Consider the following 27,285-nt stretch of genomic DNA (forward strand, 5'->3'; position numbering starts at 1 on the left):
TTATTCCTAAAATTAGCACTTAGCTGAAGGATCGTGTGTCCGATATAGCAAAAGATGACAAACCCAAATATGACGTCAGGTTGCATACAGACCAGCCCCCCTGCCTCTTCCACTCTATTCAATGACCTTAACTGAATTAACTAATCGAATTTTTACAGCTAACATCTAGAAATCCCTACTTCAAGATCATATGACATGGTTAATTAGGTGGTCTTACTTTAACTAACACGAGTCATTCAATAACTTCAGAATATTTTCTGTAGAAGCTAAGGCAGTTTAGATGTCTGGGAGACAAAAAAAAAAGGAAAAAGAGAAGGGAAAAAGGTCGCAGAAATTGGTATTATTGATCAGAGGAAAAGGGAAGCAAAAATTTACCTGAACTCGTGACCATCTTCCTATAGATGACTTCCAACCTACGATGGCATGAATAACCAAAGCATGTTCCTGTTGATATAACAAGCATTGCAATATTATCAATTTGTACATATAGATAATTAATGCACTCTCTGTTACAGCATTAAAGCCAACTTGGACTTCAACATCATCTAGAATGATACAACTGCTAAGTCTTGCACCAGCTCCAATACGAGCATTTGCAGATATTGACACATTTGGACCAATCTGTTCATGAAGAAGTCAGGCATTATCTCAACAACTGGCTTCTCCAGCAAGCCTACAGCTTTGCGAACTTTATCCTCATCTGCAAACCACTCATCATTGACTTTACTGCACTCATGTGTATTAAGAGAATTCAAGAGAAAGCATGAGATCCTTGTAGCACATCTTAAATATCTCAAGCATACAAAGAACTTATGAATTTTTAACCATCATTTCATTGAATGCATAAAAATCATAATGACAAAATAGATGAAAATGTAACGGGTGCCTGGACCTCTTTTGAAATGAACAAAATAGATGAAAATGTAACTTTGCATTGCACGGTCAGTAAAGCGTACTGAACATTAAGGAGGTTTGCAAGGAGGAAAGGCTGCAGCAGTTGTGAATCGAATGCTCCAAAAGCAGGAAATGCCAAAATTAAGTGAAGGGTTCTCTCGCATCAGTTTTTGCCATGTTGAAACTGATGTTCAAAATGCTGTTATTAAGTATACTAACTTGGGTCCATCAGATAGTCTTGCACCTGAATGTTTCGGTCAGAAAAGCTCAGATGCCAAAATTCAACTTGGTATAATGAGGTTTCTAAAGAAATTACCCCCATCTAAAAATTCTAATATTTGTCTAGATTCTGATGCTGAAAAGGTGAAAGGGTCAAAAAAAGATTGTGGTTTTGAAGAACTGAAAGAAACCATTCCATCTGGAAACAACCAATCTGGTAGGGGATCTTAGTGGCTCCCAAGATGTAGCCAAATCAAATCAACTTGGGATTCACAACAGAAGTCAAATCAATTAAACAATAGCTAAGATGATCAAGAGCTAGCTTTTACCAATGTGTGAACTAACTGCAGAATCCAATATGGAATCATAAAAAGGAACCAGAAGAATAAATCATTCTATGATGAGCATCGACAATACATACCATAGAGCTTCCTAACAATTCCTTTTTCAAACTTGCAAGATCATCATCAACAGATGAACTCTCTAATAAGGCAAACTGCAAAGAACAGAGAAATATCCAAATAAACAGATAATACTAGGGCAGCCAGTGACATATTAAACTACAATTTATCATTGTAAAAGATTCATCATTACCTTCCCTTCAAGATCATCAGTGGACAACTGATTAAGGGCCTCTGCCTGTGACTCCATTGCCAGCACTGTAAATGAGAACATTGAGAAGCAAATTATTTCATTGACATTAAAAAGCAGGTTAAATGCTTCTGAAATTTTGATATACTAGTTTACATATCCTTTGGAATTTTAGAGTTTTAGATCACTAGCCTCCTTGTGATGTGGACCTTTGAGAACTTAAACCAACTCCAACAGGGAATAATACAACAGGAAATCCAATTCAGGCTGGTTATCAAATTCATAAAGGATCATAGCTTGGACCAAATCAAGTGGAAATACAGTGAGATTCCATTATATTTTAAACATATCACAACAGAAAAAATCATTAAGTGTAATCTCTGGCTCAACCCATGTAAAATATTTTCATTTTCAGCTCAACAATAGAAAAGAAAACATTATAGGGAATAAAATCTCCCTACCCTTTTCTTCCATCTTCTCAAACATAGAAAGTGCACTACTGGTATCGATATTACCCAACATCTCACTCACTTTTGTTGCAGTCCTAATAGGTACATGATACAAAGTTCAATTCTAGAGAAAATTCTTAGAATTTCAAGTAAAATGAAAAAAAGAAAAGACATGAGAAGGACAAACTTTGCAAACTGTGCCCATGCTTTGAGAGTATCTTTCTTTGATTTGGCTTCTTGTATCTTGCTCTCCAGAAGCTATCAAAGATCAAAATATAATTCAAGAGAAGCAAATGCCACAGTTGTGGAAAGAGTCTCGACAAAAAGGATCATACTGTAACATCTGAGAAGCCAACAAAATTATCGAGCTCTCCAAAATGTACTTGGACATGGGGCTTTAACCAATGAGGGATCTGCAAGCTCTGAAGAAGGAACACCATAGAATGCCACAACAGCATCAACTTCTGGAACCAAAGCAACACTTGCAATGGACAGCGCACCACCCATGCAAAAGCCTGTAACCCCTGCCTGTGAAGCATTTTTTCTACCATGATGTTAACAAAAAAAAGCAGCTCCAAAAGTTGATCAACAGGTGGCGCTCTTCACAATAACAAACAGAACCAAACCCTAACCCCAATTTCCAGATTCCACACGAACCCTAAGGGCAACCACTCCAGCAAAAAATACACGAAATCTACATGAAATTGAGACGAAAGAAACCCTAACCATAGTAAAAACCCTGAGAGAGAAAGAGAGTACCTGATCGCCGTTGGGAAAGAAGAAAGAGAAAAAAAGAAAGGCAAACAAAGAAGACGCAGAGGATGAAGCCCTTAACGTAATCCCTCAACCAAAGCTGGTCGAACGGGGGGTCCTATTTATAGAGGGACGGGAGCGCGTCCCACTTCCCTCGCCCGCACGCTTCGGCTTCCCTCCTCCGCACCTGTGGGCGATTTGGGTACGACAGGTGGAGGGGCGACGATGGGTCTTCTGCAGGATCCATTCCGGCGAGGTCTATGGTGACGGTGCTGAGGCATATCGAACAAGCGCAGTTCCCCAAATCCTCCTTATACAGTATATTGTCGACGAGCAAGTCGACGGATAGAGAGGGAACCAGCGCAGGCCGTTAATCACTTCCCCAAATCCTCCTTCTCCTCGTTTCTTCTCTCACACACCCGATCCTGTTAAATCTACAAGCGAGGTGGGCGAGGAAGCCGCCCGGCTTGGTGCCGCCGCCGGCGGAGGGGTCATCGCCGTCGTCGTCGCCGGAGATGACACGGACGCCGACGGAGTCGACCTGGGGGAGGAGGGAGGCGAAACGCCCTAAGCAACAGCGCAGGCCGTTAATCACTCCCCCAAATCCTCCTTCTCCACGTTTCTCCTCTCACACACCCGATCCTGTTAAATCTACAAGCGAGGTGGGCGAGGAAGCCGCCCGGCTTGGTGCCGCCGCCGGCGGAGGGGTCGTCGCCGGAGATGACACGGGCGCCGACGGAGTCGACCTGGGGGAGGAGGGAGGCGAAACGCCCTAAGCAACTCTGTAACGAGAGAGAGAAAGAGAGAGGGAGAATTTAGCGCTCTAATTTAATTGAAAATTAGCGACGACTAATTAGCGATGGATTTTGCCATGAAATACTTCTCGGCTTATTCGTCGCTAAATTGTAATGGTTCTTGGACAGAAAGTTTTTGTCGCCAATCCGTCGCTAAGTAACGACGGACATTTTTTTTGTTGATAATGTCGCAAATATTTCGAAGGTCAGCGACGGATATTATTCTCTCACTAGTTCATCGTAAATTTGCGACGAAAAAAATTCGTCGCAAAATTTCCGTCGCTAATCGAGGTTTTTCTTGTAGTGTAAAGAACAATTTATGAATCCTAATTAATTAATATTTCTAATTTAATAAGAAAACCATTTATACAACTTAACTAATTAGAACTCTTAATCAATTAAAGAAACAATTTAGGACTAATAAGTTAAAGTAGGAGAGAAAGGAAGGTGAAGACATCTTACCTTGGGTTGGACCTTGACTTGGCTTGAGTCCTTATCTTGGACTCTTATTCCAAGTGGATCTATATCTAATCGGCATCCCACCATGAGTCCTAATTACAATATTCAAGGTCCACTTCAGGATCCAAATACTAAAATTGCAATTATCCAAAATAAAATTTTGACAAGAATTGAAACATAAATTATATTTTTATTTTTTAGAAAATTATCGAGAAATCTTAAGTGTTATAGGCAAACTGAGACAATGCAGCTAGGTCTCTCTGACTGGAGTAGTTTCTTTGAGTAAAAATAAAAATAATAACAATAATAATAAGACACAACTTAAAATCATAACTCGGACTCAACCAAGGCTCAACTTGGCTCATGAGAAGCTTGGCTAGGCTCAGAAATTGAGCTTGTTGAGCCGAGCTATGAGCTAGCTCATTTAGATAAATGAGCCATGACAAATTGTGCTTGACTCGTACTGGCTCATTGTATATATAATGTATATATATATATATAACAAGCCAACTCATGATCGGCTCGTAATGAGTTAAGGCTCGGCTCAACAGATGATAAGCTCAGTGCTGAGTTCGAGCAAGGTTATGGGTTGGGTCTAGGGTGCCCACCCTGACCCGACCCGACTTTACATAAAGTCAGGGTGGGCACCAGCTACCCACCATATGGGTTAGGGTGGGCACTGCCCATCATGATTACAACCCCTATTGGGAAATTTCAGGTCACGGTGGGCACATGCCCACCATGGCCCCAATGTGACTATGCTCCTGGTTGCAAGTCTAGGGCGGATAAATGATGACATAAACGGTTAGTTTGTGGTTCAAAGTTTTTTTTATATGTTTTCAAATTACCATTAAGCATAAATTGATGAGTATTATGCGATTGAATTTGGTTAGAATATTAAAGCTTTTTATTAATTAGCACAAATGCATAATTTTTTATGTTTGTTGGATTTAATGCTTTTATGTGTGTTTTTTCTAATTACCATTAGGCATGAATCTATGAATATTGCATGATTTTATTTTGGTTAAAATATTATGAACCCTCTTATCAATTAGCGTAAATGCATAATTGTGATATTTATAAAAACTAGGGTTTTGATTTGATTTTTCTAGAATAACATAAATCTTTAATTATAGTTTTAGTTTTTTTGTTTTTTAAATTACTATTAGGCATGAATATATGAATATTACATGATTTGATTTTGGTTAAAATATTATGTTTTTTTATCAAATAACATTTGTAGGAATTAAGATTTTGATTTTTTTTTAGAATGACATAAATTTCTAGTTGTGATTTTAGGATTTTTTGTGTTTTTTTTCTAATTATCATTAGGCATAAATTCATGAATATTGCTTAATTTGACTTCTGTTAGAATATTGGATTTTTTTTTATCAATTAGCATAAATACATAATTTATAAAGCTTTTAGGATTAGAGATTTAATTTGAACTTTTAATGTGGTGAATTAGTATAATTTATTAGTAATTATTTTATCTTTTTTACTTTGCATTTATGGCCGCTTTCTCTCTCTCTCTGGCCAGAAAGGCCGCCTATTGCCCTTGGCAGCCCTTTCCGGCCACCGTCCCTCTCTTTGTGGTTCATTTATTGGAAAAAGCTCGCTGAACTGGGGACAGAATAAACCATGTCCCACTGGCCATAAGTTCGTGTATTTATATAATTGTATTCCATCTAATCTTCATGGCCATCTGTAACTATGATAAAGCTGCAACCGTATGCATTCTATTTTGACTTAGATGGGGTGAGAACTGCGTGGACAGTTTGTTTGAAATTCCAGACTTGGTTGAGCTTTTTTGTCACGCACATCTATCTTTGTTATGATTATTTTCAATAGACTCCACCACCCACCATATTCATCATCATAAACATCACCAGCATTATGATCCAAAATGGCTTATTGTGGCTGAAGATAGTGAACTCTATGATGCCTTGCACAGCTTGCTTTTGGGTGAATATTGGCATTTATTGTTTTGTTAATTTTTGCATTTATTTAAAAATTTTATTTTCTTATTTTTTATATTTTTTATGTTTATTTATTTATTTTTCGAGTTTTTAATAAAAATTAAATTTTAAATGTACTGATTCACAAACGATTCGATTTTTTATTTTTTTTAAGAAACCGATTCACCTAGTGAACCGATTTTAACAACATTGTTTGAAGGGCGTGAGTGAAATTTTAGTTTTACGCCCCACCCGGTTTGGCAAGGGTTCCTCGTCGTAAATATATATTTTTTTTTTTAAGAATTTGTAAGCAGCATCCGTGGTCCGCCGCTCTCCCCATCCGCCTGCCTCCCCTAAAACCCTCTCTCTCTCTCCACCTTGACTTTCCTCATCTCACCCGCCTTCTCTTCTCATCTCGGACTTTCTCCCTGCTCATACTGATCAAGGTTAGTCTTTTTTTCGCCTTTTTTCTTTTTGTTGGTGTCGATTTTTCATACTCACCCTTTTGCTCTATTTCTCTACATGTTTCATGAGTATTTGCGTTCTCCATATTGGGCACACCACGTGTTATATGAAATTCCTTAACGAAATTCGAGCTACCATATAGAGATCCTTTGTAGGTCTGATATATTTAGCATTTTCAGGATACCAACAAAATATTTCACATAGAAAAGCATATTAGTTAATTTAATTACTCGGTTTGAATAATGGTAGCCTCCAGTTTTTCGTGTAGTTAAGATTGGTGAAAGTGTACGCTTAGATTGAGGCTTTTAGTTAAATATTCTTGTTAGTTCAGAACCTCTATTCTATGTTCCTATGTCATTGGTGCGCTATATGACGCTAACCTTCACTTTCTCTTTCTTCTATGCATTGTTTGATTTAGAAATATATTGACAAACATGATGACCGGAGGAAAGAATTTGGTGTCTCGGCCTCCGGCTTTCTCTAATGATGGAAAGAAATTGTTTGTCTGTACGGGGAATACTGTTTCAATCTTCAGCACCTCCACAAGCTTGCTGGTAATCTTTCATACCCCCACTTAATCTTCGGTTATGTTGTAATATGGTCTTCTCAGTCCGTGAACTCTTGGTTACAGATATCAGAGTTGGAAGGTCATACAGCGCCAGTTACTTCTGTAATTGTTGTACGAGTTGCTGGTCTTGCAAGTAAGCTTTTATGCAACTGCTGGACATCGTCTTTGGATGGTACTGTGAGATATTGGGACTTTGCGTCGGCAGAATTGATTAAGACGGTGGATGTTCGGCTTCCGATCTTCTCCATGGTGAGTGTGGTTTTTGTGCTACATCTCCCCCATTTTCTTTTGTTCAGTTTTCTACCTCAATGTAATGACCATTAATGTCCTGATTTTACTGTGACATTCCTAACTATAAGAAATGCTGATTCAACCGTGTCATTTGTATACTGAATTCTTGTCCATGTATTCTACTGTAATTGTGCCAGCCGATTTAAAACTGATTTCTTGTAGTGGATCTCTAGTTCTTCGTCAAATGACACATATATCTGCACGTAAAGGAATGTATACCTTAGCAGAATGTCCATGTATTCTATTTTAACTGTGCCAACTAATCTAATTTTTTTTTACTGGGTCTCTAGTTCTTCAATAAATGACAACAAATACATATGAGAAAATATCCAGTTTTCTCTGCTAAATTTTGTCCATAGATGTGTGCATTAACATATATGAAGATGTGGAGTGTGATAATCTTTTTTCAAATTGAAAGGGTGAAGATGGTCTTTGTTTTAATTTTTAACTAAATGGATCCACATTTCTTGCATGTGCTTAAAGCTCTTGAAGTCCTAGATGAGGTTAAAGTAGTGATTGGTAAGTGACGTGGTGTGGTAGAAGGGAGAGAAAGGAACCCTCATTTAAATTTTGTTATAGGCATCACTTGAATATTAGGATGGTAACACACACACACATATATATATATATATAGAAAAATTCATAGCTACGCAATCCTTAGGTGCGCAGCTACAGTGGAATGATGCTGGCCGTCCATCATCGTGCCTGATGGACGGCCACCACACGAAAACGGTGCAAAAAACATGCAAAAGCTTGTTTTTACGTTTTTTTGAACTTAAGTGGCAGTTCTGGACCACCTTTAAAGGTCCCAGGATGCGCCTGGCATTAATAAAAACCCTTTTTAGCAAGGTCCCAGCGGAACTGGGGCCTTTAGCGGCGGTCGAGAACCGCCACTAAAGGCTGTTTTGCGCGTTTTTGACGGTGTTTCAGCATTTTTTGCAGGAAAAATGCTGAGCGTCCATCACTCCTGCGATGGACGCCCAACAAACCTCCACTCGAGTTGCACTCCTATGGATTGCACAGCTACCTATTGCTCTCTCTCTCTCTCTCTATATATATATATATATATATATATATATATATGACATGTGGATGTCTTTGTATGTGTATATGTGCATGCATGCTAAGTAGAGTGTTATCAAGGTAGATGATTTAGATGCAGTTTATCACTTTTCATGTGAGAGTATAAGTTTTCAGGTGTCTTTCTTACCTACAGAGAGCAAGTTTCGATTAGCTGAATGGACTTGTTTGGTTCATGGATAATTTTGTACCCAATGAAATGTAGACTTTGATGTGGTTTTGGTTGTTTACTTTAAGGTAAGAGGTTGACTAAAGTTCGCCTGTAGAAGGTATCATAGTGCAATGCATGGGGTAGCCTTCTACTATAGTCATTAGGTCCATTAGTAAGTTTTGTGAATATTTTGGTGATTAAAAAATGTCAAAACTTTGAGAGTTAATTTCATACAAAAAATGGAAATTTGCATGTGTACATGTGTGTGTGATAAATCATGGATCATACCAGAACTCACTGCAAGAAGAGAAGGAAAGACACAACATAGAGGGGCTGAATCTTGCATGATCCCCAATATATGTCTTGCCCTATTCCTTTTCCCATTTAGATTAAGCAAATATCTTTTACATGACACAAATACCCCTATAAACAAATAAAGAAAAAACTATACAGGAAGGGGTAATAAGGTAACCAGACAATAAGCTATGTCACACGGACTCGGCTCCAAGGTCGCCGCACCCGCGTCGACACGCACCGACACGGGTGCGGACACGGGTGCGGCTCGGACTCGGTCAACCCGACCCTGGGTGTGGTCAACGCACCCAGGGTCATTTTGGTCCATTTTTTGGATTTTTTTTTTTTTGAATTTTTTTTTTTGAAATTTTCTGGGCTACAGCTGTAAGGAAAAAAACCCATCACAACTAAAAAACCTGTACACTTTCAAGTTTTAAGTACAGAATGGGCACAACTCAAGTTTTTGTGGTTTTTTCCTGTATGAAGAAAGTGAATTATTACAGTGTATGAAGAAAGTGCCCAAAAGTGAATTATTCCTGTATGAAGAAAGTGTACAGAATGCCTTCACAACTCATCACCTGTCCCCTAATGGGCACAACTTTGACCGAGTCTTATATATATATATATATATATATATTAATATATATATATATATATATAGCCGAGTCCCCGTGTCCAAAATTTTTGAAATTGCGCCGCACCCGTGTCGCACCCGCACCCGCACCCGCACCCATGTGACATAGACAATAAGTGTAATATGATAACACTGTGAGACTGGTTCTTGGATCCACGATCCAATCCGGATTTTAGCTCATCACGTCTGAATAGCCTCCCTCAAGTTGTACATGGTCTTTTACCATGAACAACTTGCTCTTAAAAAACCAGAATCTTTGTCTGGTCAGCCCTTTTGTGAACAGGTCAACAATCTAATTTTTTGTCCCAACAAATCTTGCTTCTAACTCTTGGTCCTCAATCTTCCTTTTAATAAAGTGTTGATCTATCTCTATGTGTTTTGTCTTTCCATGATGAATAGGATAAAAGGATATTTTGATCACTCATTGATTGTCACATAACAACATAGATTTAGAAATGACTTCACTTAAGTCATTCAACAAATGTCTAATCTATGTCGTTTCAGCTGTCACGACAACCATTGATCTGTATTCAACCTTTCTAGCTATTGCTTTTTGCTTCTTGTTGCTCTAAGACACTAGATTTCCACCAATAAAAACACAATACCCTAACACTGACCTTCTCTCATTTGTGTCTTTTGCCCAATCTACATATGAATAAGCCAAAATGTTTAAAACATCTTCTCCACTTGATCCTTTTCTATACATCAAACCATCTCCTATGGACCTCTTCAAATATCTAAAAATCCTTTTTACTACCTCCATATGCCTGGTTATAGGCTCACATAAATTGTGACACTTGATTAACAACAAAAATATATCAGGCGGAGTGACACATACCAACTATACTTCTGGACTGGGTTGGATCTTCATATATTTCTCCATCATTCACATTAAAGCTTTGATGGATTGGAGTAGGGGTCAACATGGGTTTGCAATCCTTCATTCTTGTTTTAGTGAGTAGATCCATTGTATATTTGTGTTGGGTCAGTATAAGGCTGTCATGCTTCCTATCCAAAGTTGCCAGCCAAGGAAGCGGGAAGCGAGGCACTTTCAAAATTTTAGGAAGCGGGAAGCGTGGGATGACTTAGAAGCAAACCAGGAATCGTCTCGGAAGTGAACCGGAAGCGAGGGGGAAGTGAAAAAAGAGAAAAAAAAAATGAAAAAAAGGGGGAAGCGAGCTTCCCCTAAATGGGAAGCACACTTCTCATTTTTTTTCTGCACTTCCCAGCATGTTTCGTGCTTCGGGGAAGCGTGCTTCCCCATGTGCTTCTGGTGACTTTGTTCCTATCTACCTTAACCCCAAGAAAGTACCTCAATACACCAAGGTTTTTCATTTTAAATTTTCTACTCAATAACTCCTTAACTTCATTAATGTACTGATCAAGATTGCTGGTGATAATTATGTTATTGACATATATGAGAAGCAAGGCAATGAAGTCATCTCCTTTGTAGATAAATAGCGAATAATCCAATGGAGAGCGATAAAATACATACCTTTGAATCTCCAAGGAGAAGCTCTCAAACCAAGAACATGAAGCTTGTTTAAAGCCATAAATTTTCTTTTTAATTTACACTTGTTATCATTCTCACTATAACCTAGTGGCTGCTCCATATATGCCTTCTCCTTCAAATCTCCATGCATGAATGCATTTTTGACATCTAGTTGACTTAATTTTCAACCATGATCAACTGCAAGATATAAAATAATTTGTATTGTCCCCATCTTCACCACAGGGCTAAAGGTTTCTTCATAATCCTGACTATACTTTTGTGTAAATCCTTTTTCAACCAGCTTTACCTTTTGATGTTGCCATCTTGTAAAACCATTTTTATCCAACCATATTCTTGTCATGTGGTCTTCTGACTACTTCCTAGGTTCAACACTCATGTAAAGCCTCTATTTCCTCATTCATAGCTTTAATTCACCTATTGGATTTCACAGCTTGTTAGAACGTTTTAGGTTCTTCTTGTCTTTCAATTTGAGTAAAAAAGGCTTGAAAATCAACACTAAATTTTTCGTAGCTCACCCATCTCTCAATCGAGTGCCTCACTCTAGCCGATCTTCTTAAGGAATTTGGCTGATTGTTGTCACCGGCCTGCATGGGCAAATGCATGATGTTCTCTCCATGAGTGACGTCATCTTTGCTTATTCTTGAATAAACACATCCCTCTTTGAACCTGCCATCATTACTTTGCACATTATTTGTCTCGTTTTGCACATTAAATTCAGCATGTGAGGTGTCTTTCACCACCTTATCATGTACGGCTACAATGGTGAGCCATCTTCTTGATCTGCTGCTCAATCATTCACGCATGGAAAAAGATGTGCACTTAACCCAGGTTAATAAACTTCAAGCATTTTGTTGTCTTGCGATGAAGATCTATGTGTTCCCTGAAAAATTGACTTCATAAAAAACAACATTTCTTGAGTTCTTGATCTTCCCTGTTTTAATATGATAACATCTGAAACCTTTATAATTATTAGCATAGCCGACAAATTTGTAAATACATGCCTTATTTTAAAATTTGTTTTTTTGCTGCGATCTATCAACATGTACATAGCAAATGCATCCAAAAGAACATAAATCACCATAATTCGGTGACATCCAAATAAAGTAAAATATGGGGACTTGTTTTGGAGGACTTTCGTGGGCAACCTGTTTATAACATGAACCGTTGTGTGAAAGGCCTCTATCCAAAGTTTGATAGAACTATCACTAGCATGTATCATGGATATAGCACTTTCAACAATGTCAATGCTTTCTTTCAGCAATTTCACTTTACTGGGGTGCATGTGGGCATGAAACTCTACAATTGATCCTACAATTTTGCAGAAAATCAATAAATTCTTTAGATGAATATTCACCACCCCATTAGTCTAAAAATTAAGAGTATTGGAAGAGAATTGATTCCGAACATAAACATAAAATTTATTGAACAAACCAAACACTTTCGATTTACATTTCATGAAAAAGATCCAAGTGTAACAAGAATAATCATCAATGAAGATAACATAATATTGGTTGCTAGAAAAAGAACATGGAGCAGGGCTTTAAACATCAGAATAAATAAGTCAATTGGTTTTGAAACTTTTTTATTATAAGAATTAAAAGGAAGAACATGACTGTTGCAAACTCGACAACTAGGACAAATGTGATCATCAGTTTATTGACTTAAACAGTCTTAGGCAACAAATTACTGAAAATCAATCTCTTAAAAAAATCACGACTACAATGACCTAATCGATTGTGCCAAATATCTGGCTTATTAAACTTGGACAAACTAAAAATGCTTGCAGAAGAGGACGATACGAGCTTCAAATTTGATTTCAACTGAGCATGGGCAACAAGAGGATCTTCCTTAAAGATGTACATAATGAGCGTCTTCTTCGTTCGAATGTCCTTGACATACACAGCAGAGAGTGAATTCAACGTAAGAATTAGTATCATCAACAAGTTTAGACACAAACACAATATTCTTTTTAATGTTGGAAGCACAAAAGACATCATGCAACTGAATGGAAAGGAAATAGACACATTTCCAGAATGAGTTGTGGGGTGACGATTACCGTCTCTAGTAATAATATTGTTTCTACCAAAATATGAAACCAATTTAGAGAACTTACCCACATCACCAGTGACATGGTTTGTTGCACCCGAATCAATATACTATACTCCTTGCTCATTCTGTTTGAAACTCAGCCCTACCAATGCTGCCAATAAAATTTCTTTATTAGAACCAATCTGAGAACCGTTGCTTTGACCTTTGTTCATCAAAAACATTTAGGAAAGCTTTCATACCAAGATAAAACCAATATACTCTGACATCATAACAATTTTCCATATTTTTTTAAAGAGGAACAATCAGTCTTTCATTTTGTGAATGTTTTTGAAAAACTGTACAAATTTTCTCAATGTTTTTCGCTGAGTGAACAACTTATTTTAGAGATCTCATTGCTGATATCCATGTGCTGAGTCTGCAAGACTCAATCAGTGCACTGTTTGAATTATGTTAGTGGGACCCATTTTAGGTTTATTAGATTTTTGCCCTTTTACATTTCTTTTGGTGTGGAAAGTACAATGTGCCTGATAATCACACTTGATACCCTGAAGTTGCTAAGTCATTTGTGTTACTAAGAGTTGCCTTTATTGCTGGATGGATTTTGACTTGGTATTCAGTTCACTTCTGGTGCTTGTCTTTCAAACTCTATTTGAAGTTCTACCTTTGAAAGCAATCACAGTTATAACTGATTATGAAAGTCTTGTTCTTTCAGGTTATTCCAAAGACATCAAGTTCAAATATAGATAGCAGTAATAAGTTATCAAACTTATATGCTATTGTTTCTGTTGAAAGTCCAGATCTTTTAAGCAATGGTAGTGGGCAGCAGAAAGTAACAAGCGGGCAAGTTCATCTGGTTAACTTGACAAAATCAGTTCTACTTAGAGGTCTCTTAACTGAGGTTGGCTTATTTCCATGTGCCTTTGTTTCTCATTTTTTGTGTTGGTGTGCTCATGCACGTGTTGTACCTGTGTGTGTCTGTGTGCATGTGTGGTGTAGGATTTTCTGACAAAAGGAAAAAGCCAAAACTTTACAAGGAGATGGTAAATTGGTAATAAAAGATTTTACTACGTTAAACTTTCAGAGTGGTTCCATTAAACAAAATTATCAAAAAATGGCCTGCCTTAGAGTTTTGACTTCTAAGAGTGCCACAGGAAAAATCTTATGTGTGAAAATGTGCTTTTCTTGGTTTTGAGGCTTCAACTGTGTGACAAAGGTTTCTTCCTTTCAATTTTAGGGTGTCTTGCTTCTGCATTGCATTCAGCTGAATTCTTCAGCTCAATGTGAGTGCCTTTATTACCATGACTAGTTGGATTAGAAGTAAATGATCTTTTAATGGATGTCTAGAATATTCTGAATAGGACTGAAATACCCCATTAAACCTGAAATCCAATGGGCTGACCTGACCCAAGCTAAGTCAGGTTAGGTCTGGGTGTTCACCGCATTGTTTGATATTTTTCGTCTTCTTGTTGACTGTCATTTTTATTTCAAGTAAACTTGTACCGGTTATGTTTCCTCAAATTGTTTGACACATGCTTCTCATCTTGTAGACGTCAAACGCTGAATCTTTGGTTGTTAGCAGCTCTGGTGATTTCTTTGGCATGTGCAATGTGAACAAACTTCTTGTATGGAATGTTCCCGTGAAAGATTTCAATCAAAACGAGGTCAGGAAGATAAAACTACACCATACCAAAAAATTGACAGTTCTGGCATTTCACCCAAGTGAGAGGATTGTTGCTGGTGGTGATATCACAGGAAGAATTTTGATTTGGAGAGGGTTTGGAAATAGAACTTTTTCTCAGAATAGAGTCAATAGACATTCTCTGAATAAGAGTATGACAAATGTTGAGGACCAAGGGCCTGGTGTGAGAGACAATGATGATGCTGACTCTTGTTCAACATGGCATTGGCATCCAACTGAAGTGAAACTTCTTTCATTTTCCTCTGATGGGGCGTATCTATTCTCAGGTGGAGAAACCTTTGATTCAGGCTATTCTTGTCCTGTTGAATATTATATAAGATCATCAAATATTTGGTTAATAGATCCTGTTATTTGGGTTCTTCTACTTACTCTTTGATGGCTCACCATAAGTGGTTAAATTAAGAGTACAAAATAAAAGAATATCATTGCTTATTTTCTTATATATCTTGTAGGTGGAAAGGAAGGAGTTCTTGTTTGTTGGCAGTTGGATACGGAGAAGAAGAATTTTCTTCCACGTATTGGATCCCAACTTCTCTATTTTGTGGAGTCCCCAGATCCTGGTCTTTCGTCTGTAAGCTTTTCGCTTGATACTTGCTTTGTGTTACTGTTAATTGATCTTTGGAATTCTTGTTTTCTTCTCTTGCACCGAGTTCTGTGTAATTAGAAACTGACATAAAATCTTTTAAACATATGTAGAGATCATTTCTGATGTGTGTTTCTCTTATAACTCTTGAAGATAGTATAATAAGTTGTTTTTTCAAGCAAAAGGGTTTGTTTGGAGAATTTGAGCTGCAACATAAGTTGTACATTGCTGCACATATAGATCGGAGATATGTTGGGGCGTCACATGCACATGTTCATGGACACTAATGCACACACCAGGGAATTACTTTGGAGTACTATATTTCTTTCTCAGAAATATGATAACTAATTTCAAAGCAAGAAATCTTACTAGAAGGTGTGGAAAAAAAGACTAATAATGTTATTTGTAATAATCTGAAAAACTAGAAAATGTTCAGAAATTAAGTAGATGTTTTCATATATATATATATATATAAATTAAGTAGATATTTTCATATATATGTATGTATGTATTTATGTATATAGTACAAAACCTGTGCGGGAAAGAAAAAGAAAATTATATGTTGTTATGTAGGATTGTTACTTGTAACATTAGCTAATTTTTTTTACAAACATGCAATACTTTTGTTGTTAGAGATCAATATTGACCTGTATAACTACTATGAGCTGGGGTTCAATGGGATAACTGTTAAATTATGTAATTGAATCTTGTAATCCAATATATATTTTATATATATAAGGTAATACATATATATAATATATGTATATGTATCTACCTATTATATATACAAAATATAGATTTATTTATTATTAGCCGTAGGGGTAGTTATGATGCTCTAGTTAGAAGGATGGAGAAATGGGAAAATATATTAGTTAAAAGAGGTCGGGGTAGGCCTAGGAAGACATGGATGAAGGTGATAAGAAAGGATATGAATGCTTTGAACCTCACCGAGGACATGACATTGGATAGAAATGAATGGAGGAGAAGGATTCATGTGGAAGACCCATAATGATTTTCTTTGTTGGTTCATATCGCCGACCCCAATTGTTTTGGGATGAAGGCGTAGTTGTTGTTGTTGTTGTTGTTGTAGCCGTAGGGGTAGTTATGTCTTTTCACACATTTTACGCATATTCAAGACTTTTTGTAATTTCCTTTTTTCTTTTCTTTATTTTTCCCATTTTTTTTTTCTTTTCAATGTACTCAAGTACCTTGGGGGGCCCACCACTAGTCGTTGGGCCCCTCCAACGGTCACATTTGTGACCATTGGAGATGTGGGAGCCCCTCCAAGGGTCTTCCCTTGCCCTATATAAAGGTCCTCCCTCTATTGTATTCTTCATGGCTTTGGGTCAAAAGCCCAAGTGATTAATAAAGTGTTTTTTATTCTTTTTATGCCTTTGATCATTTGTGAGATTTAGTGGGTTGTGCTTTTGTGCACGTGTTTATCATCAAGAATATTAAGGTCTTGATCATAGTATCTTGTTGATGATACTTTTACATGGTATCAGAGCGAGGTTGGAGAAAGAAAGATCGTGTGGATTCTCACATTTTTCTGGTGCCTCGAAAAATATGCCCTCAAATATTTGGTGATTGGGGTGGATCCTTTCGTTCATCCAATACTTTAGAAGATTCTTCCACCAAGAAAGATCTAAAAATCTCTTGAGGTACATATCTTTTTTTCTCATTTCTCCTCTCCAATGGGTGAAAAAGACTCTCATTTCTCCCTCGGCTTTAAACTTAATGGCTCCAACTATCACGTTTGGGCCGAAAATATGGAGGCGCATATTAAAGGAAAAGGGCTTTGGGGCTATGTCTAAGGCTCGATTCCCGAACCGGAGCCTAAGATCACCTTGATGGAGAAAGGAAAAATAATTTTTTTTGAAGATTATACCAAAAAACATGAAGAATGGAAGATGAGGAACTTCAAAATCCTCTCATGGATTTTCTCGTCCGTGGAAACAAGAATCAATGCCAACATTATAAAGTTTAAGAAAGCTTCTCAAGCGTGGAAATACCTTGAAAAAATGTACACTTTAAGGGATTTGTCCCACAAATACTATCTTCAAAAAAGGGCCTTGACCCTTCAACAAAACAAAATGACTATTAGAGAGTATTTCGCGGAGTTGTCTTCCATTTGGGATGAGCTTGCCATGCGTGAACCCAAATGGAGCGGAGAGGCTATTGAGCTTAAGCACAAGCAATTAGAAAAAGATCGTTTTTTCAATTTTTTGAATGGGCTTAGGCCCGAATTTGAACAAATCCGATCGTCTCTCCTATTCGCCTTCACTTCCTCCTCTCTTGAAGATGTAATTACTAAACTAAGTGGGGAAGAGACATGTATGGGTATAAGTAAGAACAACCCAAGTGTTCTAGCAACACCTTCCAATAATGAAGAAAATGAAGGTGTTAATGCCGTTTCAAGACTGGGGAGCAATTTAAGGACCTATAAGTTTCCTTATTTCAAGAATCAAAACCAAAGTTCAAGCGATCAAGAAGGAAAGAGGGATTATAGCAAGCTTTTTGTGCAACTTTTGTAAGGAACCGGGGCACATCAAGCCAATATGTCCAAAATGGAAGAAGTTGTTAGCCATGGCTACCACATCCCAACCTCAAAAGGAAGAGTGATCATCATCTTGAAATAGAGCTCTCTCATTGCAACAAATTGTGGATGCTCTTCAACCTCTCTTCAAAGGGGATATTTCTGGAGCCGCCATGTCAACCTCTTCTCCTCCTGGTAAGACATCGTGACTTTTAGATTCGAGTGCTTCATTTTACATGACCCCAAGTATGAGTTCTTTTTTCGATTACTCAAAGTAGGGATGGCAGTGGACCGTGGGAAAGCGGAGCCCCGTCCCGCCTCGCCCCGTTTGGACCGAGGATGAAGGGTATGAAACGGGGATGGAGGCGGGGATGAAGGTTAAAATCCATCCCCATCCGGGGGTGGAGGCGGGGATGGACGTGCACTTTTCCCCGCCCCGCCTCGTCCCCGCCCCGACCACTTTTCCCCGCAATATCCCCGCCCCGCCCCGCCTCATCCCCGTTTGAACCGGGGATGGAGGACATGAAACGGGGATGAAGGCGGGGGTGGAGGATAAAATCCATCCCCGCCAGGGAGGCGGGGCGGGGGTGGAGGATAAAATCTTGAGGCGGGCGGGGGTGGAGACCTTGTCCCCCGCCCCGCCCCACTGCCATCCCTATTTTGAAGTAAAAGGAATTGAAAATTTTGAAAAACAAGGGTTTTTTATTCCAAAAGTTAGATTTATACCTAAATTAAACTTAAATTTACTTTCGGTTTCTCAACTCTCGGATCATGGGTGTGATAAAATTTTCATCTAACAAATGTTGGATATAGGATCGTCGGTCCGTGAGGTTGATTGGGGAAGGCTCTATGAAGAGCGATCTTTACTACGTCGATTCTCTTCAAATTCCAAAGAACCCATTTTGTAATGTTGTCTAACAAAAATATATTAATGTGTGACATAAGAGACCTGGACATCCAAATATTGTAAAAAAATTTCATTTACCTTTTGTTAAAAGTTTATGTAAAAGTGATTTAAATTGTAACGATTGTATACTTAGGAAAATGAAAAAATTACCTTTTTGTCAAAGATCTATGTTTACAACAAGACCTTTTGAAATTGTTCATTCGGATGTATGGGGACCGACACCTGTTTTGTCAAAAGGAGGTTTTGCATATTATGTCATTTTTTGTTGATGACTACATAAGGTATTGTTGGATTTATTTTCTTAAACACAAATATGAAGTTTTTTCGACGTTTAAAATCTATCATATGATGATTAAAAATCAATTCAATGGGGATCTAAAATTTTTTAGAACTGACTCTGGTGGAGAATACCTTTTAAGTGAATTCAAAAATTATCTTGAAAGTCATGATATTCTTCACCAAAGATCTTGTCCGAAAACCCCTCAACAAAATGGATTAGCCGAAAGAAAGCATAGACACATAATAGAGACAACTCGAACTCTACTTATTTCTCAAAACATTCCAAAAGGTTTTTGGGATGAAGTTGCTTTAGCATCTTTTAATCTAATAAATCGACTACCTTCGAAAAGCTTGAACAATATCTCGCCTTTTGAAATGTTGTATACCAAAGAACCCGACTATAGTTGGTTGAGAATTTTCGGTTGCAAATGTTTTGTTCTTACTGACAAAAACGACAAGCTTTCATTGAAAGCCATTGCCTGCATGCACCTTTTTTGTATATTTCGAAACCCAAAAAGGGTTTCATTGTTATGATATTAAGAATAATAAATTATATGTTTTCAGAAATGTGAGTTTTTTGAAAAATGTTAATGGTTTTGAAATATGTGAACCTTTTAAAGAAAGCATGGATTACTCATTTTTATTTGAATTATTAGCTCATAATGATGATAGTGATGATGAACTCACTCCTGATGAGGCCAATGATAAAGAAGACGAAGAAGATATTCCCTTCCATCCTCCTATCTCCCAATACAGTGATGAAGGGGCATCAAGAAACCCTATAACATATACCCATAGAGACAAAAACAGTTTTAGGAGTGCGATTGAAAAATACAGTGAACCTAGTGGTTCCAATTCAACAAATGTTGAAAATCTACGAAGAACTGAGAGAAATAGAAAGATGCCTTCTAGATTCATCTCATATGATTCTTTTACTCCTAAACATAGAGCTTGTCTTAGCGCCATTCATTTCTATGTAGAACCCAAGAACTTCGAAGAAGCCAAAAAGAATGATGAGTGGCTGAAAGCAATGGAATGTGAGCTTTCAGCTCTCAACAAAGCAAAAACCTGAGAAATTCAAGTTCTTCCTAAGGGTAAGAAAGCAATAGAGTGCAGATAGGTATTTAAGGTAAAAACTAAGAGCGATGGATCTCTTGAGAGATATAAAGCTCGGTTAGTTGCAAAGGGATATAGTCAAGAATACGAGATTGACTATGAAGAAACGTTTACCCCTGTGGCTCGAATGGTTACTGTTCGATGCCTCATCTCTTGAGAGATATAAAGTTCTGTTAGTTGCAAAGGGATATAGTCAAGAATACATGATTGACTATGAAAAAACGTTTGCCCCTGTTGCTCGAATGGTTACTGTCCGATGCCTTATCACCGTTGCCTCAATCAACAAATGGAACACCTTTCAAATGGATGTTAAAAATGTCTTCCTAAATGGCGATTTAAATGAAGAGGTATATATTGATGTTCCACCAGGAATGAAGACTCTCAAAGGGAAAGTGCTTCGCCTTCGAAAATCACTTTATGGTTTAAAAAAAGCCCCAAAGGCTTGGTATGATAGGTTTAACTCCGTAATGTTAGAAAATGGATTTTCATCCTGTTTCACTGACACCGCTTTGTTCGTTAAAAAAACTAATGCAGGGATTGTCATTTTGCTTTTGTATGTAGATGATATGCTAATAATCGAAAGTGATACTAAAAGGGTTAAAAGCATAAAATCAATTTTAAAGGTTAGATTTGAAATGTCTGATTTAGAATTTCTAACCTATTTTTTAGGTATTGAAGTGACATACTCTCATAGAGGGTATTTTTTGTCTCAAACTAAGCTTGCATCTGAGGTTATTGACAGGTCAGGTATTACGGATGATAAAGTTTGTGAAACTCCTGCTATAGTAGGAGCTAAAATGAAGATTGATGATGACATTCCTCTTTTCGATCCCACCCACTACAAGCAGCTTGTGGGATCATTGATGTATCCGAGTATTACTAGACCAGATATTTCTTATGCAGTTCATACTGCAAGTCAGTTCCAACATGCACCAACATCAGTTCACATGAGTGCCATCTTGCAGATTGTGAGATACATAAATGGTACACTAAACAAGGAAATATTCTTATCCTCTTCTTCTGAATTAAAATTATTTGCTTATACTGACTTTTGACTCTGACTAGGGAGGTGACCTAAATAACCGTCATTCGACCACTGGTTTTTGTATGTTTTTAGGAGACTCGCTGATCTCATGGAGATGTAAGAAGCAACAAAAAATGTCTCTATTCTCAACAGAAGCTAAATATTGTGCCATGACGACTACTACCATAGAAATTGTATGGATTCATCAACTTTTAGAAGACATGAGGGTCACAATAGAAGGGCCCACCAAACTATGTTGTGATGACATGAGTGCAATATACATTGCCAAAAATTATACTTTTCATGAGCGGACTAAACACATTGAGATGGACTGTCACTATGTTCGGGAAGCGTATCTGAAAGGAATTATAGATCTTCCATATGTAACTTCAGAATATCAGTTGGCAGATTTCTTCACCAAAGCTTTGTGTGCTCCGCGGTTCAATTTTCTCCTTGGCAAACTTTCGGTCATCTTGCCCTAAGTTTGAGGGGGGGGGGAGGTGTTAAATTATGTAATTGAATCTTGTAATCCAATATATATTATATATAAGGTAATACATATACATATATATAATATATGTATATAAAATATATGTTTATTTATCATTAGCCGTAGGGGTAGTTTTGTCTTTTCACACATTTTACGCATATTCAATTCTTGAATATGCTTTTTGTAATTTCCTTTTTTCTTTTCTTTATTTTTCCCATTTTCTTTTTTTCTTTTCAATGTACTCAAGTACCTTGGGGGGCCCACCACTAGTCATTGGGCCCCTCCAACGACTATGTGGGAGCCCCTCCAAGGGTCTTCCTTTGCCCTATATAAAGGGCCTCCCTCTATTGTATTCTTCATGGCTTTGGGTCAAAAGCTCAAGTGATTAATAAAGTGTTTTTTATTCTTTTTATGCCTTTGAGCATTTGTGAGATTTAGTGGGTTGTGCTTTTGTGCACAAGTGTTCTAAGAGTTCTTATTGTGCATGTGTGCACATGTTTATCATCAAGAATATTAAGGTCTTGATCATAGTATCTTCTTGAAGATACTGTTACAATAACTTCATGTGGAAAAAAACATTAGATTCAAATATAAGAAAGCAAGGATTTTTCAGATAATTTCAGCATTAACAGCAAATTCAAATATGAGATAGAAAAATTCCAGGGGTGATTCTATAGGCTTTATGCTGTACCTCTGTGATTGTGTTAGGTAAGTTGCAAGGATGACAGGCTTCATGAGCATATGTGGATATATATTTCTTTCCATATTATTCAGCACCCATGCTGCACGTCAATTGACTTGGCATGCTTTGCTACCTAATGTTTTAGGAACATTGACTTGGAGATTTGTCAAGGCTTAAGAAAGCCTTAGATTTGGAAGAACCTGAAAACTTCGTTTGTGTACTGCATACAAAGTTAACCAAGTCTTGAAGGATTATTTCCTAACCAAACACCAAGAGGTTATTTCTCAATTGAACACTCAAAATTAGCTAGAAAATTTTCTCAGGGCCTACCACTCGGAAAAAGTGAAAAGAAAACATTTTCTATCCCAAAAGAGTCTTGTCTAACATGATACTGGCAGCAGTGTTACACAATGATGAAGATTAGTATACCACAAATTAGATACTGGCTTGCATACACATAACAAAGATAAAGAAACAAAGGGGATGTGCATATTGCTTTTCTCTACTCACTAAATGAATTAACAACATAATAAAGATAAAGAAACAAAGTCTATACGTATCGTATTGGTGGTTTTGCATCATCCTGCTTTCACATTTCCTTCTAAAGCAGCCTGAACCGCCTACACATATTCACTTCTGGATGATTTAGTTGCCACCTTGTAATCATCTCATAATGATTGAACAATCTCTCTTCACCATCTGAATTCTTTTGTGCCATCTAAAAGACGACTTACAATCCATCCGGCTGAAATGAAACTACCATTGTGATTCCTTATAGTGAATCTGATTTTAGTCACAAATATTAAAAATAGAGACCCAAGCTTGATGATGGAAGCTCAATGTCAAGATTAGAATCCCAAGCTTGATGAAAGTTTAAAAGAGGATGAAAAGCAACATAAAAATCAAACGGAAGGATGAAAAATTGTACACATAAGATGCTAGGAAAATATACATTTTTAGATAATTGTTACTAGCTACCATCAACAAAAGCAAACAGATGTTAACCATCTTCACAGTGGCCAGAGCACAAATTTTCCTTTACTAATTTGGAATAATAAGTCATCTGTGCTCACAGACCACTGGATCTTATGAAAAGATGAGCTTCAAAGAAAGTAGTTAGAATTGTCAAGTGACAAAGAGGGAGACAAAGCGAAATTTTGGAAAAAAAAAGAATACAGAGAAAGGAAGAATAGATGCGTGATAAAAGGAGGGAGAGGCAAGATGAGGAACACAAATTAGGATCACTACTATGTCACATAGGTGCGGGTGCGGGTGCGGATACGGGTGCCGATGTGGCACTTTAAAAAAAACTGGGTGCGGGGAGGGTATATATATAATTTTTAATAATTTTAAGTTAACAATGCGTGTATGTGTGCATTTATGTATATATATAGATAAAACTGGACTTGGTTAGGGTTAACTGAATTTACTTTGAGACAGAAATGGACCTCAGTGTGGTTGACTTCACCTGACGCAAAGGAAGCTGTGTCCAAGTGCCTCACCCGCTTGGGTGAGGGTGCAATGCGGGTGCGGTGCCCTGTTAGAAGAGTCCGTGTTACATAGGATCATTATTATCAAGCCTGCTCTGTGCCATGTTATCCTAACCAAGTGAAATGCTCATCATACTGAATATTAAAGCAAAATATTTATCCAATATATAATTACATAAATCTTCTTCAATAATACATACATACATTAGCTATGTGCAGACCAGCAGGGAACATAGTGGGCGCTATCTAATTGCCAATAGTCCTAGTAAGGCTTATTAGCAAAATGTTTTTAAGGTCTGCTAGAGATTTTTTTTTAAAATTATTTGTTAGCATATCCAAATGCACCACCAAAACTTGAAAGATTCATTTCCATATCATTTTATAGGATGGGTATTATTTCTCAGCATTTCCATATGCCTCGTCCTTCCCCCTCAAATCACCATAACGGTCCATGATTAGTAGTCACTGATTGTCCATTAAGATGACATCCACAGAGATGCTTTTGTAAATGTTAAGACTTTCAAGTAGAAGCAAGATAGTGCATGATCATGAATCCACATAGGGCATATTCACCCCATACTGGAAACCATAATACATATTCAATGCAATATTCCATTTAGAAAAAGAAAGGGGGAATATCTTAGATAATGAGGTTCAACTAAAATTTTACGTAAAGTAGGGATTTGTACCACAAAAATAAATTATGGCACTTTTAAGGCATCATGAAATTACCTCTATGTGCATCCCAGATAGATGCAATTGTCAACTCCCAACAAAACAAAAGAAGATTAACAAAAGGGCTCTTCACTAAATGGTTTAATGGGGGTTCTCGCTGCTCTGAGCTTCCTAACCTATGTCACATGGGTGCGGCACTTTCAAAAACCTTGGGTGCGGGGGTGCGGCTATATATATATATATATATATATATATATATATATATATATATATATATATATAGAGAGAGAGAGAGAGAGAGAGAGAGAGAGAGAGAGAGAGAGAGAGACGGGGTTTCCCCCGGCGCGGGTCCATATTGGGGATACCATTCAGTGAAACAAAACGGATTCAAATTCCATTCACCTGATCCATATTCCTTCCTATTTAACTTAAGAAGAGACCAAGAAGTCTTGGGCGCTGGTTCCATATTGGATACAGGATCCGAGTCGAAGTTCTCCAATTAGTGGCTCAAATGGGTATGATACGGGCTGGATTGTGCAGCAGGTCCGAATTTGATTTTGGGTCCAAACTAGTTCCAATGTAGTCACTTCAGATCCAGATCTGAATTTTGAATGATCATACTGGATCCAATAGAAAAATTGGAAACTAAGTTTTTGAATGTAAAAAAGACTAACTGGATCGGATCTTGATCCAAATAAAGTTCAAGAGTAAGTAAGTAACAATCTTAAATTCAAATGAGAATTCAGAAGATTCCAATATCCAAACATGTAATCCTGAAAGTAAATTTGGATCTTAATTTAGGATCCAAATCCTTGAATAATGGGTCGGATTCGGATAAGAAGTCCACCCGAATCCGGTTCATTCGAACTCCCATCCCACAGGGGCTCATCTGCCAATTCTGAATGAGAATTGTCTGTTTCGGTAATTTCTCATCTCCTTAGCCACGATAAAAGGAGATACCCGCTTCCCCAAATGCTTAAAAACCCTAATCGCCGTTGCTCCTCTTCTTCATCTCTTCCCTTTATCCTCGCAGTCGTCGGGAGAAGATGACCACTCGGTTCAAGAAGAATCGCAAGAAGAGGGGTCACGTGAGCACCGGGCACGGACGGATCGGGAAGCACCGAAAGCACCCCGGAGGCCTGCATCACCACCGGATCATCTTCGACAAGTGCCACCCTGGGTACTTCGGCAAGGTCGGTATGCACTACCACAAGCTCAGGAACAAGTTCTACTGCCACATCGTCAACATCGACAAGTTGTGGTCCCTCCTCCCGACGGATGCCAAAAAATGGACCAAAATGACCCTGGGTGCGTTGACCGCACCCAGGGTCGGGTTGACCACACCGGGTGCCGCACCCGCACCCCCACCCGCATTGCATCACGTCGACGCGGGTGCGGCACCTGTCTGGCCGAATCCCTGTGACATAGTTCCTAACCATCCAATAGGAAAACAATTTCCTTATTCAATAAGCAAAACTTGATGGAATCAAAGGATGAAAGGTTACCTTTAGGCTGCACATGGCATCTTTCAAGAAAGCACAAGCGCTCATGACATTGACAGTGTAGTATCATACAACTTGCAACAGCTACAACACCACACCATCAATACAATGCAAAACCATTAAGTTCATGGTAAACCACAACAAAAAAGGAGAACCCCTAGAAAAGCATGTAATGGCCCTTAGAGGGATAAACAATGCAAAGAGAATGGGTTTCAACCTCTCCCTCCAATTGCCCCCCACTTTCCTATAGCTCCTGTTTTTCCCTGTACCCACGAACCGGCCTAATAAAAAAAAAGGAGATGCTTTAAATGAGATAATTTGTGTCCATCAAACAAACAAACTAAAAACCTAACAAGAGAGAGAGAGAGAGTAGCTTTGATTTCATGAAAAAACCATTAATTCTTCACCATTTTCCAACGCAAAATTTCATATTGGAAAATAAAAATGCAAATATTTTAGAAGTGGTGACAACTAAATGCATACTTGAGAGATTGAGTGATGAAGAGCCAAAATGGGGGTGGGTGAGGGGTGGCAAAGAGAAGGGGAGGCAAAATAATGTCTCCAGTGCTTCATAGAGAGAGAGAGAGATAGGCAGAAATCACACGTGAGTTGAGAGACCAGACACGTTTAAATGGAGGAGAAATTTAATACAAAAAGCACGTATAATCTAAACATTTGAAAATTTGTTTTTTTATTGGTAGAGAAGCAGGGTTTGATCACTTTGAAGTTTGTGCATCTTCCACAGTAGGTATATATATATATATATATATATATATATATATATATATATATATATATATATATATATACAACAACAACTACGCCTTCATCCCAAAACAATTGGGGTCAGCGATATGAACCAAAAAAGAAAATCATTCTGGGTCCTCCACATGAATTCTTCTCCTCCAATCATTTCTATCCAACGCCATGTCCTCGGTGAGGTTCAAAGCATTCATATCCTTTCCTATCATCTCCATCCAAGTCTTCTTAGGCCTACCCCGACCTCTTTTAACTAATATATTTTGCCATTTCTCCATCCTTCTAACTGGAGCATCATTAGGTCTTCGCCGAATATGCCCAAACCACCGTAAACGATTTTCTCTCATCTTATTTTCAATGGACGCAACACCTACCTTCTTA

General features: G+C 37.8%; 2 protein-coding genes across 4 annotated transcripts in view; one reads left to right on the forward strand and one right to left on the reverse strand.

Moving 5' to 3' along the window:
• Nucleotides 1-462: 462 nt before the first annotated feature.
• LOC149844871 (membrane-associated protein VIPP1, chloroplastic-like) lies at nt 463-2,502 on the reverse strand. Of its 2 annotated transcripts, none has more exons than XM_089997372.1 (5): nt 2,341-2,502; nt 2,166-2,248; nt 1,708-1,772; nt 1,535-1,609; nt 463-700 (listed from the first exon to the last, which is right to left on the reverse strand). In XM_089997372.1, the coding sequence occupies exons 2-5, from the start codon at nt 2,224-2,226 to the stop codon at nt 674-676; spliced, it is 228 nt and encodes a 75-aa protein (XP_089853498.1). In that variant the 5' UTR covers nt 2,227-2,248; nt 2,341-2,502; the 3' UTR covers nt 463-673. The 2 variants fall into 2 exon arrangements, with proteins under 2 accessions (XP_089853498.1, XP_089853499.1); XM_089997373.1 differs by having other exon boundaries at nt 463-1,138.
• A 3,902-nt stretch (nt 2,503-6,404) lies between these two features.
• Nucleotides 6,405-27,285, forward strand: part of LOC149844872 (uncharacterized) — a 47,997-nt gene continuing 27,116 nt past the window's right edge. The window contains exons 1-6 of one of the 2 annotated variants that reach the window (XM_089995333.1): nt 6,405-6,563; nt 7,001-7,136; nt 7,214-7,399; nt 13,875-14,060; nt 14,710-15,127; nt 15,314-15,432. In XM_089995333.1, coding sequence (XP_089851459.1) covers nt 7,017-7,136; nt 7,214-7,399; nt 13,875-14,060; nt 14,710-15,127; nt 15,314-15,432 — 1,029 coding nt within the window. In that variant the 5' untranslated portion in view covers nt 6,405-6,563; nt 7,001-7,016. The remainder of the gene's footprint in view (nt 6,564-7,000; nt 7,137-7,213; nt 7,400-13,874; nt 14,061-14,709; nt 15,128-15,313; nt 15,433-27,285) is intronic. The other variant, XM_089995334.1, reaches the window with a different exon arrangement.

The sequence above is a fragment of the Nuphar pumila genome, chromosome 2, assembly GCF_984573655.1.
Source record: "Nuphar pumila chromosome 2, dmNupPumi1.hap1.1, whole genome shotgun sequence".
NCBI lineage: Eukaryota > Viridiplantae > Streptophyta > Magnoliopsida > Nymphaeales > Nymphaeaceae > Nuphar > Nuphar pumila.